General features: G+C 48.1%; 2 protein-coding genes across 4 annotated transcripts in view; one reads left to right on the forward strand and one right to left on the reverse strand.

Moving 5' to 3' along the window:
• CTNNA2 (catenin alpha 2) overlaps positions 1 to 13,434 on the forward strand; it is a 976,906-nt gene that overhangs the window by 648,646 nt on the left and 314,826 nt on the right. The gene's annotated exons all lie outside the window — the stretch shown is intronic.
• Positions 7,272 to 9,727, reverse strand: LRRTM1 (leucine rich repeat transmembrane neuronal 1). Of its 3 annotated transcripts, none has more exons than XM_016202534.2 (2): positions 9,222 to 9,727; positions 7,272 to 8,942 (listed from the first exon to the last, which is right to left on the reverse strand). In XM_016202534.2, exon 2 carries the CDS (start codon positions 8,881 to 8,883, stop codon positions 7,315 to 7,317), a length of 1,569 nt encoding a protein of 522 aa, XP_016058020.1. In that variant the 5' UTR covers positions 8,884 to 8,942; positions 9,222 to 9,727; the 3' UTR covers positions 7,272 to 7,314. The 3 variants fall into 3 exon arrangements, with proteins under 3 accessions (XP_016058020.1, XP_016058021.1, XP_016058019.1); XM_016202535.2 differs by having other exon boundaries at positions 9,218 to 9,727; XM_016202533.2 differs by having other exon boundaries at positions 9,064 to 9,727.

Genomic DNA, 13,434 nt, shown 5'->3' on the forward strand with positions numbered 1-13,434 from the left:
GCTGTGCACACAGAGATTCTTGGAGCCCCACTGCTTCTCAATCTTGCCTAAACTTTGGAATCACCTGGAAGCTTTTAAAAATGCCCTCACCAAAGCCACGCTCCAGGTCAGTTTAATCAGAACCTCTTGGGGAGGGACCCAGACATAAGTATTTATTAAAGCTCCCCCGGGGTTCCAACGTGCAGCCAGGACTGAGTAGTGTCCTCCTAGCTAAGCGAGAGAAAGAAGGGTGCAGCTGGACAATGAATTATTTTTTCTCATAACGTAGGGGGGAAATGACTTTCCACCATTACATTGAGAAGAAGCAAATAGCCAACCTGGTAGATCAGAATAAAGGAAGAAATGACTAAAAAGAGTGGAGGAGTGGAGTTGGTGTATTACAGCTACTTAGGATGATTATTTGAGCAAATGAAGCACAAGTCTTGAAAATCCCTCTTTTGTTCTTCCTCTGTTTTTTTTCCCTCTTTCTTCCTCTTACCCCTTACCTCTCACCTTGCCTTTTATTTTCCCCAATATCTCCCTCTTTTCTCTCCTCCCCCCTCTTCTCATTTTACAAAAGGGCTCTGAACTCGTAATATTAATTGTAACCGCTTATTCACAAGGCAGTAAGTTATTTTAGGAGTCCTGTACAAGTGTTTTTCTGTGCTTCTCTGCCCCCCGCCCCTACCCCAGTGGCATTCATCAGTTTTGTTTTTATTTAAATTGGGTCTGCTTCATAGCACATCCCCGTGTCTGCACTCTCACGTGTGGGTGAGTGTGAGTGAGTGTATCCTCTCTAGGATTTCCTTTAGTCTCTTCCTGAACATTTTCAAAACCCTATTTTCCCACCCACACATGCCTACGCTCTCTCGTCTGTTTTCCAGCGTGCCCACCTCCTCTCTGAGGCCCTGTCTCTCTCTGATTTTTTTTAATCTACCTTTTCTCACTCATATGCAGCAGGCAAGGCTGATGAAGTAGAATTTCTGGGGAATGGGAGTGCAGGGGAATTTTAATTTTCTAGTTAAGTGACACTAGCTTGACAACCACGTTTGTTTCATGTTTTATTCTTGGAGGTGGGGGTGGGAGTAGCATTAAAAGCCCAGAACTGGGAGGGTTCCTAGGGAACCTGGATGAAAGCCCATTCAGTAAGATCTTACCAGATGAACCCAAGGCAAGTGAGTAATGACATCAAGTTTAGAGGGCACATCTTCTCAATTCTGGACCCTGAGTTCCAAGAACACAGACTTGACCTGTCCTTCAGAGCGTTGCGATCAACCAGGACCATTTGAGTGCGAGTTACCTTTTTTTTAAGTGACCTCTCCACTTCCCTCATCATGTCATATGCTCATGAACTTCACTCGTCTGTATCTCTTGTCTGGCCCCCAAATACATTTCAGTCTGTAATACCTGCATCTCTAGACTATTCTGTTTCTAAGTCTGAGATTGTGCCCTGGTTAATGTGTCCACCATACTCACTAGACTAACCACATTGATTTCTTCAATGGAAGCCCAGGCTTGGCCAGAGAAGGAGAAAACACAGGAAGGTGGACTGGCCCACCTCCTGAAAGAAATATCAAGGGTCTCATTTTCCTTCTTGCTAACTAAATATCCACCGTTATCCTGATTTTTTCCCTGTGCCTAAATGAGATATTGCTTTTAAAAAAATTGGGTCAATGAAGGGTTCTGACAAGTTTGTTCCCAGTTAATTTAAGTTTTGTCATATGCTCTTTAGAAGCATGTGCTACCTGTAGGTCCTTGTGCTCATTAGCAACCAACCTGAGGGTTTTTCGCTTAGACTCCCAATTCTCTGTCAAGGGATAAGAAGATGAAAAGAGAATGGATCTAAGTGAACAAAACCTCACCAGTCAGAAAGGCCACTTCCGGCAAAGCTGGAGCACAGCATGTCAGACAGCCTCATTAGACCAGGAAGTAGAGTTCCTCAACCTCGGCCCCCCTGACATTTAGGGCCCAATACTAATTATATTTGTGGGCTTTCCTTTGCATTGTAGGATGTTTAGAGGGATCCCTGAACTCCACCCACTAGAGGTCAGTAGCATCACCCACCCAGCCCCATGCATGAAAATAAAAAAATGTTTCCAGATATTACCCATTGTTAGTTGGGTGGCAAATTTGCCCCTGGTTGAAAACCACTTTGTCACAGAGACATAGCCCATTTAATGGCCAAGAAAAAAATGTGAATAAATCCCCAACAATAATACACAGCTGAACTCTCTGAGTCAAAAATCCTCTGGTTAGAGGTTGAGACAGGTAATTACATGGACATTTCTGCTTCTGGAAGCCTGTGAGAGGTCTCCTCTCTTGCCAGGTTCCCCCATTACCCAATTACCATAAGCCAAAGCAAACAAGGTCATGAGAATTTCAGGATTCGAACACTACACCCATGCCATCCAACAAGACTGTGGTGAGCATGTTCCCTCTGGCCAGGCTAGTCTAAGGCTCTTTGTTGGTGAAAGAGAAAAGGGCGCAGCCATTCAAGGAAAGAAGAAGCAAGGTATAGTGAAAAGGGCACCAAACTGAATACTAAGACTCCCAATTCCTCGCTGGGTGACTTTGCACAAGGTACTTAACCTCTCTAAGCCTCAGTTCCTCATGTGAAGAGAAGGTTCCTAGGACCTCTCTCACATATCGAAATCTGCATCAAGGCTCCCATACCAAGTAACCACTCAGCGCCTTCATTTCCTCCATCTCATTTACATCTCCCACTAAACCTTAAGGATGTAATAGCCAGGCCCCTGGCTTTGAGCAGAAAACCAAAGACCTTCAGAAATTGTGTTCAGTTGAGGAAGGCTAGGAGATGGTGCCAGTCAGGAGTAAGAATTTTCCCTCCTGGGTCCTTGGAAAAAAGTCAGAGTAGAGCATTTTTTAATGGGAAAAAAAAAAAAAGGTAACCTAACCCTGAGGAGGAACTCATTAGTTAGAAGCATACTCTCAAAAGAATGCATTGCCATCTGCTGGCTCCTATCACCAGGGAGCAGGGGTATGCTCTCCGGGGGCATGAGGAGCCCAGATCTCCCAGCCTGCAAAGCTCCTACCAAGTCATGAACAAATGCCTGAAAAACCATCAGCCCACTCAGTCCTTTATACCTTAACTGTGACTGAATTTATCAGGTCCTTTCCTGAGTAAAAGTTTGATCACGGAAGAACAAAGCGGAGGGTAGTTATTTAATGTGATCATTTGTGTGCGATTATGTATGTGAATATATATACATGGATGTGGATATATAGCAATATTTATCTACATGTGTGTCGTTACATCTATGTTATGGGTGTGTGTGTGTGTATCCCTAAACTTCTGTCAAAATATATTTCAGGAGCCTGTTTAATAGTCATATTCATGTTATTTGACATTTTCATCAATGGCAAACCCAAGTCCACCAGCATAACCGTCTATCTAGAGGAGACAAGTGGTGCTTATTTTGACTACCCCGAGTCATTGTCCAAAACAGGTAGAAAGTCTGGTCTTTCAGTAACGTCCTCGGGGAGAGGGGTATCTGATGCCTTTCGTTTTACCAAGATAGGTGATCCACCAGTGCCCTCTTCTACGAGGCAGATAGAATGGGCACGAAACTTGCTGACAATTGATTAATAGAACCCAGAAACACAGGCGGCCCAGAAGCCCTCCAGTCATCTGTGTGCAGTTGCTCAGGAAACTTGAGAGGAATAACAAGTGGTGTTTGCCCCTCTAATCACTTACACTTACACATTAATGTGTTGTTGATGCTAAGTCTTACCAAATGTCTGCCTTCCTAAATGCCGGGAGGAAAGGTAAGTCCCTCACACTTGGAGGTGCTTGGAAGAATATAAAAAAATGGATTTAAAAAAGTTTCCTTTTCCTGGAATAACCTTTTCTTTGCGGTGGCAGCTTTCCAGTCCTCGGCCTGGTATGGGTGTGAGACTGATGGTGTCAAAAGGATCACAGCTGAAGTCTGAGTGTCAGGGGGTCTTTTCTCTGAGTGAGGCCACAGGATGGGTCTCATTTAACCTGCTCCCTCTGACACAATCTAAAACAGTACCAGGGCTAAGACTGGGGTGAGAGTTTCATTTGTCATTTGAAAAGTCTTTTTTTCTATATAGTTATTCAAAAAATCTCTATGCTATGGCTGAATTTAAATAAGCTGGGAAGGTACTGCAGATGGAGGGTTAATTCATCATGATTCCCCAGGAGATCTGTGAACTGTGGCCTTCAATTCTTTTCAGGTGGCACAGATAATGAGATTAGCACCCTCTGTGGGAAGGACCAGAAAAGGGGCGCTACACCTTTAAAAATTAGATTGTCTTTTAAATGCTCAGTAGTTTGCTTCGAGGGGTCAGAGCAAGTTTCTTGAAGCTTAAAGATTAATTAATTTAAGAATGAAAAGATTTCAAGTGTCACCAAACCTTAGTTAAAATCACCGATTTCCCTTATTCTTGCCATTTTCTGAATCAAGAGGCACGGGGGCATGAAATAATGGGAGCTAAGTACCTCTGTTTGTGTAGGAAACAGATTGGCTCGCCTGCAAAGACACACAACACAGAGACGTACAGGGGCACGCAGGCAGAGTAAGAGCACAGCTTTCTGTGGCCATCACCCCTTCTCCAGGTCTTAGGTTGCAGATTCCTCTTTCTAGTGGTCATTCATTAGATTTACATGGCTTTAAGATTTATACTTATGTGGTAACCTGGTCATATGGGGAGGGGGCGGTAAGAGCAGTGGAAAACAAAGCATGAGTAGTCTCTCACTCTTTTCTCATGGCCACATTGAAAAAAGAAGAAAGAAAAAAAAGTCTTGGGGATAGAAGATAAAATTCTGCAGTTTACAATATCCCTGTTTCTAGTGAGTAGGGGGACCGGTGGTTCTGACATTTGCCAGAAGGGCTCTGCTTCTAGGGGCTTTCCCTGGAAGCACTCCAGCACAGCCCCGCATGCACCAAGGCAGAGCAGCTCTTGGCACTGGATCCCAGTAGCTTTCCTATGAGGAAGTTAAATCAATGGGAGCCAGATTTCTTTCAATTGCCACAATTTGGGGATTTTTTTTTTTTCTCCAAATGCCATCTTCTGGAGAGGCCTCTATAGTGGGGTTTCATTTTAGATGTGAGACACATCCCCAAAAGGTCCTTGTCCCTGCTGTCCCTGCCCTCCCAGTGACATGCTCTTTAAAACAGCAGCCCCAAATGATTGCGCTTAGACCAAATCTGGAGCCCCCTCCTCAACGTTCTCAGACAAAGCACCTCTCTTCTAGAACATTAGCAGTCTAAATGGGTGTTAGGTTCATGGCCTGTGTCATAAAGTCATGTTTTAATTATAAGCAAAGCAAGATGAAGTTTCCTAAGCTGGTGTGTGTATGGGGTGAGGGTTGGCTGTCTCTCAAGGCTTAACAAGTTAAGAGATATTTGCTAAATATTTCTCTTGAAAGGGGCTCTTAGAAACAGTATTGTTAGGCATATGGGTTTCTCCTTAGGTAGAAGGGAAATCTACTGCCAATCCACAGTTTAAGTAAATCTCCTGGTGATGCCAACTCTGCATTTCAAACAGCTGATTGTGCCTCTTTAGGTAGGTGGCTGGAGGCATCTGCATCTGGGGAAGTGGTGGTGTAGGTTTTTTCCAGCCCTCCTCCTGCTATTTGGACTTCTCTCTTAAAAAGGGGAAAGAAATCAGAAAAATGCCAGTCTAGGATCACTCAGAGGGGTGAGCCAGCTGAGCCTGGGAAAGACATCTGGACATGGACAACATTGGTTCCGTGTTCACCATCTGCCATCCACGACAGTTTATTTCAATCATACATTGGCTTAAATTGTTAGCAGTGAAAGACCCCTCCCATCCAACACACAGGCTCCTCCTCTTCCTCCACCCCCTCCTTCCCCCCACCCACCAAGTGGTACTACTCTTCAATAAACAACCTAAATCTCAACCGTGGACCCGGAAACCTATGAGGGGTGGGAAGGGGCGGTCATTGGTCCCAACACAGAAAAAAGTACAGCAACACAGGGGAAGCAAGCATTACACAAAAAGGCAATCTGAGAGGAGGCAGCTCTTGTCCTGGATTAACAAATTAACCCCATCTCCGTAAGGTTTTTCAAACACAGGATCAAAAGACGATCTTCCACCACCACCCCCAGCCCCCACCCAGCACGTATCACTTCTGCATGGGTCTGCCCCTGAAGCCTCCTGCTACCAGCGTTACCCAGTAGGCATTCATCCTGAGGCAGGATTTTTTTTCTGACTGGTCCCCGCTGTAACTAGGAGGGTGCTGTCACTGATGAGAGCCTGAGCTGGCTGCAATCTTAGCTGTGCTCCAGAAAGCGCAGCTTTCATCCCCAAACATTTGAATTCTGTCTTATTTCCTTCAGTCAGACCACAGAGATCAGGAGCCGAGGGGCTCTCTTTCAGAGAAGAGTAGGGCAAAGGGAGCAAATGCTACAAGGTCTGGTGACTCAAAGGCATAGGAGAATTATGAACCAGTGGCATTTGGGGGGTGAGATGTCGAACTGATTTGAAAGATGGTTATATTAAGTGCAAAAAAAAAAAAAAATGTTTCTTGTTAATAGAATAAACTGTCTGGCACTGCCTTTTAAAAGCTATTTCCAGTGATCTCTGCCTTAAAGGCTGAGCGGTGAGGCTGAGTCCTCAGTTCACCTTTCTCTTGCTTTAAAGTGGGTTGGATTGCACCCCCTAAATATAATATGAAAGGGTCTTGCTTATTTATTTATTTATTTTTAGTCTTTAGTCATGTGGAGAAAAATCAACCCAATAAGCTCTGTTTGTCTTTCTTAATATTTCAAATGGAGTCTGACTGCTTTGCTCCTTGAATTTATGGAACTTCCCTCCGGCCACTAGCCACCCACTCCCTCTGCCCCTCCCCACTCCGCCCGCTTCCCTCCCCGCACACAGAGGGAAGGAAATTTTAACTGTTGCTTCTCTTTTAACCCAGGTAACAATTCATGTAGGTTACTCCAGTCTGTAAAAACTGTAAATGCTATTTTATTTTTAAACATTTTAGTTTACAAAAAAAAAAAAAAAATCAATGATTGGTACCTTTTTACACTCTCAGATTCCTGAATATGGACAGATCTTCAAAGGGAGGAAGGAGTTTTCTCATATGAAATTTAAGACAGACTGTCCTGAAGGTTGTGGGGTGGGTGTTTGTTGTTGTTGTTGTTGTGTTTTATTTCGTTTTTGTTTTTAAGACACAATAAAGCTAAAATGTCCAGTCTCTGGGAGCGATCCCCGGACGGCCTCAGTCCGGGAGCGTGTCAGCGCGAGCCGAGGGGGCCCAGCCGGCGCGCAGCGGCTGCCCCGCGTATTTGGTAGCGCACCGGGGGAGGGCCGCGGGCGCGGTCACACCTCGCATTCCCTGGCCGGCTGCTGGTGGCAGGTGCACGCGCCGTACTCGTTGATGATCACCAGCGCTCCCTCGATGTGGTTGGGTTTGTAATCGACGTAGTATTCCTGGGCAGACAGGGCAGCCATCTGCTGCATGCTCTGTTTCTGCTTCTGCTTCCTGCGCTGCGTGACGAAGCACTGTCTGAGCTGCCGGAGGCTAGCCGGGAAACACTTCCAGGAGACGTAGAGCACCAGGACCACGATGAGGAAGGAAAAAATCAGGGCCATGGTGCCCGTGACCACCTTGTGGATCTGCACGGCGTTCTCGGCGTGCTCGCCGCCGGGGAGAGCCACCGTGGCTGGCTCCGCGGTGCCGTCGAGCGGCCCCTCCCTGCCGTCGGCGAGCGTGGTGGCGGAGCCGGCGGGGGCGCCCAGGTCGCTGTGGTTGGTGATGGCCGAGAGCAGGTGGTCGCTGGTGGGCTCGGCCCCCTCCTCGCAGAGGTGGAAGGCGTACACGGCGTCCAGGACGTCCTCGCCCTGCGCGTACTCGGGGCTGGCGCACTGCAAGTTCCCGTCGTAGCGTCCCTGGAAGCTGCTGAGCCACGAGGCCAGGGCGCACACGTTGCGTCCGCAGTCCCATAGGTTCCCGGCCAGGGTGATGCTGGTCAGTGACTTCCAGGAGTTGAGGATGCGGGGCTCGATGTAGGTGAGGCGGTTGGAGTCCAGCTGCAGGGACTGCAGGTGCGGCACGGTCTCGAACACATGGGGCTCCATGTACTCGATCTCGTTCCCGGACAGGTCCATTTTCTCCAGGTTCCAAACCCAGTCCAGCGAGCTGACCACGATGGCCACTTTATTCCTCCTCAGGCAGAGCGAGTGCAGGGAGATGAGGCGCGGGAAGTGGGCGAAGTTCACCTTGACCAAGTCGTTGTGCTCCAGGTGCAGCTCCGTGAGCTTGAACAAGCCGGCGAACGAGTTGCGCGCCAGGCTCTTGAGCTGATTGTATCCGATGTCAAGAAACTTGAGGCTGCGGCAGTCCTGGAAGATGCGCACGGGCACGAACTGGATGGCGTTGGCCCGCATGTGCAGCGTGGTGAGCTTCCGCAGCCCGTGGAACAGGTCGGGCGCCAGCGCCTGCAGCTTGTTGTAGGACAGGTCCACGCTGCGCAGGTTGGGCATGGGCCGGAAGGTGGTGTTGGCCAGCTGGGTGATCTGGTTGGAACTCAGCGTGAGTTCCTTAACTCGGCGCAGTTTCTGAAAGGCGTCCCCCTGCACCGAGCAGATGTGATTGTGATCCAGATAGAGCCACGTGAGCTGCATTAACCCCGTGAACTGGCCGGCGCGCAGCTCCGAGAGGCTGTTGTAGCGCAGGGACAAGCCCAGCAGGCCGGACAGGTTGTGGGGCGCCTCGGTGAGGTTGAGCGCCTCGCAGTACAGCAGCCGCCCCTCGCACCGGCACAGCTGCGGGCACCCGCTGGGGGCGGCGGGCAGCATCTGAAAGCAGGCCCCCAGCAGGCACAAGACCACCCCCGAGGGCCTCCTCAGCAGCCAGTGTAGACAGAGGCCGAGCAGCAGGAAATCCATTAGCGAGGATCTTTCCAGAGAGGCTGGAGAATGTCCATTGGAAGCGCTCGGTCAGAAATCTACATCATATTTTATTCCGAGGGAGAGAGGGAGCAGGGGAGGGGGGGAAGAAAGGGCAAAAATCGAATAAATATATTGAAATAAAGAAGGACCCCCCCCTCCCCAAAGCCACACGTTCACCTCTAAGCATGCAGAAAGCTGGGCGGCATGGAAAGTTCACAGCCACGGAAAGATCAAAGAGATGGTGATTTGGTCCATGTTAGATGCTGCAGCAAAGAAAAGAGGGGGGGAAAAAAAAATCTTCGGGAAAGAATTTAATTAAAAAGTGTCTTACCCACCCTTTTCCAGAGAGTGACAACCTCCATTCAGCTGCTCCCTTTGTGTGCAGGCTAATTATATGCAGGGCGAGAGAAGACCCCTCTGTGCTTCCGAGGCAGCCCCGCTCCGCGGCCGGCGGATCTGGCAGGCGCACAATGTCTCACTTTGCTGCTCGGCGCGGGGCTGCAAGGGCGGCTGGCGAGGCGGGGAGGCGACTTCTAGGACCCGCAAGTTTCCCAACTACGTGCCGGAGCCGGGCTTCGCCTTCCTGCCGCTGTCCTTTCCCTCTGCAGTTCGGACTGTGACGTGGTGGGGAAAAAAAAAAAACCAACACACACACACAAAAACCACTCCAAACTCGGGGCTCGCGACTCCCCAGGATTTGACAGTCTGGTTAAGGTCCGTCATCGGAAAGGACCACTGACCGGCGCCACCTTTGAGTCCGCGGAGACAGCCAGCCATTCGCGCCCGGGGCGGCTGCGGAGAGCGCGCTCGCTCATGCTTTGCGGGCGGCGGGGAGGCGCGGGCGGCGGGGAGGCGCGGGCGCGGGGCGCGGGGCGCGGGGCGCGGCGCCCAGGCTCCCTCCCTCCCTCCCTCCGTGCGCCGGGCAGTGCGCGCCGGAGCCTGCACCGGCACCTACTGCTCACTGAGTGTCGTCAGCTGCTCGCGATGGTGCGTCTCCCGGAGCACCTCAGACATGGGCAGATTGAAAAGGGGCGGGCGTAAAACCAACATGTTACCGAACCGCTAAAGTAATAGATGTTCTTGGATGAAATGGAGAACACTTTCACCGTTTTTCCTTTTTTTTTTTTTTTTTTTTTGGCCCGTATTTCCAAAAAGGAGGGGGAGGAGTGGATGGAGGTATGGGGGTAGCGTCCTCAACAGCAAGGCATTTCCAAGTGGGAAACCGAACTGGTCTGTTCTCTACCCCCCTTCCCTTTTGGGGATGTTCCCCCTCCCACTTGAAAGCTGTCTACGCTAAGGGATGCGTAGGGATCTGTAGGGAAATCAACATTTGGTTCTTTGGTGTAGAAAAGCAACTTGAGAGCAGACAGAGGAAAGCAATGACTGGGGGGGGGGGCTTGGCTAAGATTCCCCCCCCCCGCCTTGTGAGCTCTAGAGTTCTGCAGGCAGCCAGCCCTTTTAGGTGGTGGAAGGGGAGATGCTTTCCACGGATTTGGGAAGCCATCCAGGTCCCGGTGGTAGGGGACCTAGAGTGGCAGAAATGTAGGTCTGTTTCCAGGGAGTCTTGCCTGAGATCCCGCGGGGGCTTCCCTGCCTCCGTGGATATCTGCGGGGTCTGAGGTGGATGGAGGAAGGATGCTGCTGTATGGCGACCGGAGGCCGCTCGTGGCGATCACAGCGCCCTGCAGGGCATCCCATTCCTGGAGAATGGGCAGAGAAGGGGCACCATCCCTAATGAAACTTTGAGAGTCTTACTAAACTGTGTCTCCTGAGTATGAAGAGAAGTCTTTGCCTGATTATTTCCATTCACAGTCATGAATAGATGGCTCCTTGCAATGAACTCAATCTTGCCCAACTAGCTGGCATAGGGTCTGCATGGCTATTGTGAGGGACCTGTTGGCCATCTGCTACAAACAAACAGACAGACAACCCTCAAAGATGGCAGAAAAGCCCTCCTGGAAGTGAGTGTGGGCAAGTCTACCTTCTTGACAGTGACCCCCAAGTAGGTGACAGGGAGACTCAAAGGCGAATCTCCAGCTCCTCTCTTCGGATGGCCATCATTTGTGCCTCTCTGGAACTGAAAACAAGTGGGCATTTTCTGTAGTGGTGTTCACTTTAATAAGAATGAACTGGATTGCCAAAGGTCCCAGGTTGGATCAACTTTGGGCAAGTAACTGGGTTGGTCTTTAGCATCCAAGCTGAAGATACTAACCAGTGGAATCACGGTCAAGTGATTGGTGGTACTTTTCAGGAAAAGTCCTATGAATAGAGGCATGAATCATTCCATTCGGCTCTGGTCATTCATCTCTGAGATGCATCATTTCATTGAAAGGAAGACAAACCTGAAATGTCCTAGAAGTCCCATGGTGTCTTCATAGCTAGAAGAGACATTAGAAAATCAAAACCTTAAATTTGCACTTGATGAAACTGAGGCAGAGAATCATCGGGCAATTAGCCAAGGTTGCACATCTTGTTGCTGGCACAGACGGGTTTTTGGCTGCCCCACACCAAAGTGGTCTTCTTTCTTTGCCCTTTTTGATGGCCGCCATCTCCATCATTCTTGCATCCTACCTAACTCTGGACTGGGCACTTGCAGGTTTTATCCTGGCACCTCCGTGTTGCTGCGGAACACTTTAACAGAAAAACGATTCCACCATCAAGTGTTTTCACCTCTTGCCAAGACAATTATTCCTGACAGCAGGCCGACTGATTGAGCCATAAACTCTAAAGGGCTGGAGAGGAGGGCAGGCGAGGGTAGACACTGGCCAACCATTCAGCAAGTGATGTGAGTGCAAGCCACCCAATCCCCATGGCTGCTAGGAAGAATATCCTCCCAGTGCAGGAGGCTTGGCAAAGTGGTGATGGAGCCTGCCAAATGGGCAAGAAGAGGCCCCACTTGGATGTCACTTGATTTGCAGATCTGGTACAGAGAGGCAGAAAAGAGTTGAGTGTTGGCAAGAAAGAGAGAATAAAATTAAATTCACTGCATTTATATGTGAGTTTCCTTCTTCTAAGTATGCTACTCAAAACATAGAGGATGTGTTTAGGCTCTAATTAAGATATATATATTGCTTTTCACATTATTATCCTGCGGATCCTTTCATCTGGATGGTGTCTCTAAACCTTTCCCACCTCGAATGTGGCAAGTTTGCATCTTTTCTACAGTTTTAAACCCCTTGGCAGAACTGTATACATTAACAGATTGAAATGAGCTTTATTGAAATTTAGCTATTCTAAGTCATCTAAGTTGCAGAATCCCAATTTATTATGTATTTAAAGCATACCAGCACTGATTAAATCAATGCAAATTAGGTTAAATAAGAACAACATGAATCAAGTGTTTCAGCAAAGTTGAGTCGAGAAAGGACAACTTTTGAGTCACCACAGCAAGCTGATATGGCTGTTTCTCACAAGTTTTAATTTCATGCTTTGTAGGGCTCAACACACCAAAGCAGAAAGAAAAGAAAAAAAAAAGAAAAGAAAAGAAAAGAAAAGAAAAGAGAAAAAAAGACTCACCTAAAGTTCTCTTTTTTGTCATGTTTGACCTTTCATAATTTTTTACCTGTCTTGTGAGAATATCTAATTCAGGTTATAATGTGACTCCTGTGTATACGTGATCAGTCTCTTCTTTTGAACTAACCACAGGTTTCTGTCCAAAAATGTCTCCTCTTCAGTGTTAGATGCTGATGAGAGATGCTTTATAAGCTTGGAAACTACCCTTTCCATTTTTCATGTTTGATTGGGGAAGGAGCTTGAGCCGGTCTTTCTGAACCGCCATAGTAAACCCCAAGCCATCAGGCCAACATGTGATTGGGGACTGGGGTAAGAAAGGCTAGGAATCTTGAAAATGTGGATTCGGCAAATAGGAAGGAACTCGGGTACATGAAGCGTGAATCTGATTGCCAAAACATGATCTGGAACTTAAGAGGAGTTAGAAGAGCAAGCTTGGTGCAGCTGGAGAGGGCAGACTTTTAGCTTGGGGGAGAAGGGTGATTAATTCCTCCATGTCTAAAACTTATAAAGTAACCGCTGCATAATAAACTCTCCTGCTTTTTCTTGGTACGTCATATTGGGGTGAGGGCAGGGGGGTGTGGTCACATACACTTTTTTTGGATATGTCTTACCTTTCCCATTTTATCTCAACTGAAGGCCACCTCCAATTGGCTCATTTTAGTCAGAATAATTTGTGAACTAAGAGGTGCTAGTGAAGAAAGTCTGAAATGAGTGTGCATTCTGGAGCTGGGCTTTCCATTACTAGTCTTGCCAAGTATTTAAGGCAAGAGAAATTCAAGTGCTGATTTTGATGCTCGATCATCGCTTGCACCAGCATAGACCTTGAGCTCTATGCTGCTATCTTTATTTTTCAGTGGAAGTGAACCATGGATTTTCCTTAAAAGCAAACATTTAGAGGAAGGGGAGGAGGGTGGGAGTCATAATTTCAGAAGGAGAGAATGAACTGTTGTTTCTGTGGGCACACAGCAGGAAGTGTAGAGCCCTGTGTGTGCAAGCTGTAGGCATCTTCTGGCTTACGTTACTCCTCAGTTTTCT

This window comes from Miniopterus natalensis, chromosome 13 (assembly GCF_054644295.1).
Source record: "Miniopterus natalensis isolate mMinNat1 chromosome 13, mMinNat1.hap1, whole genome shotgun sequence".
In the NCBI taxonomy this organism is placed as follows: Eukaryota; Metazoa; Chordata; class Mammalia; order Chiroptera; family Miniopteridae; genus Miniopterus; species Miniopterus natalensis.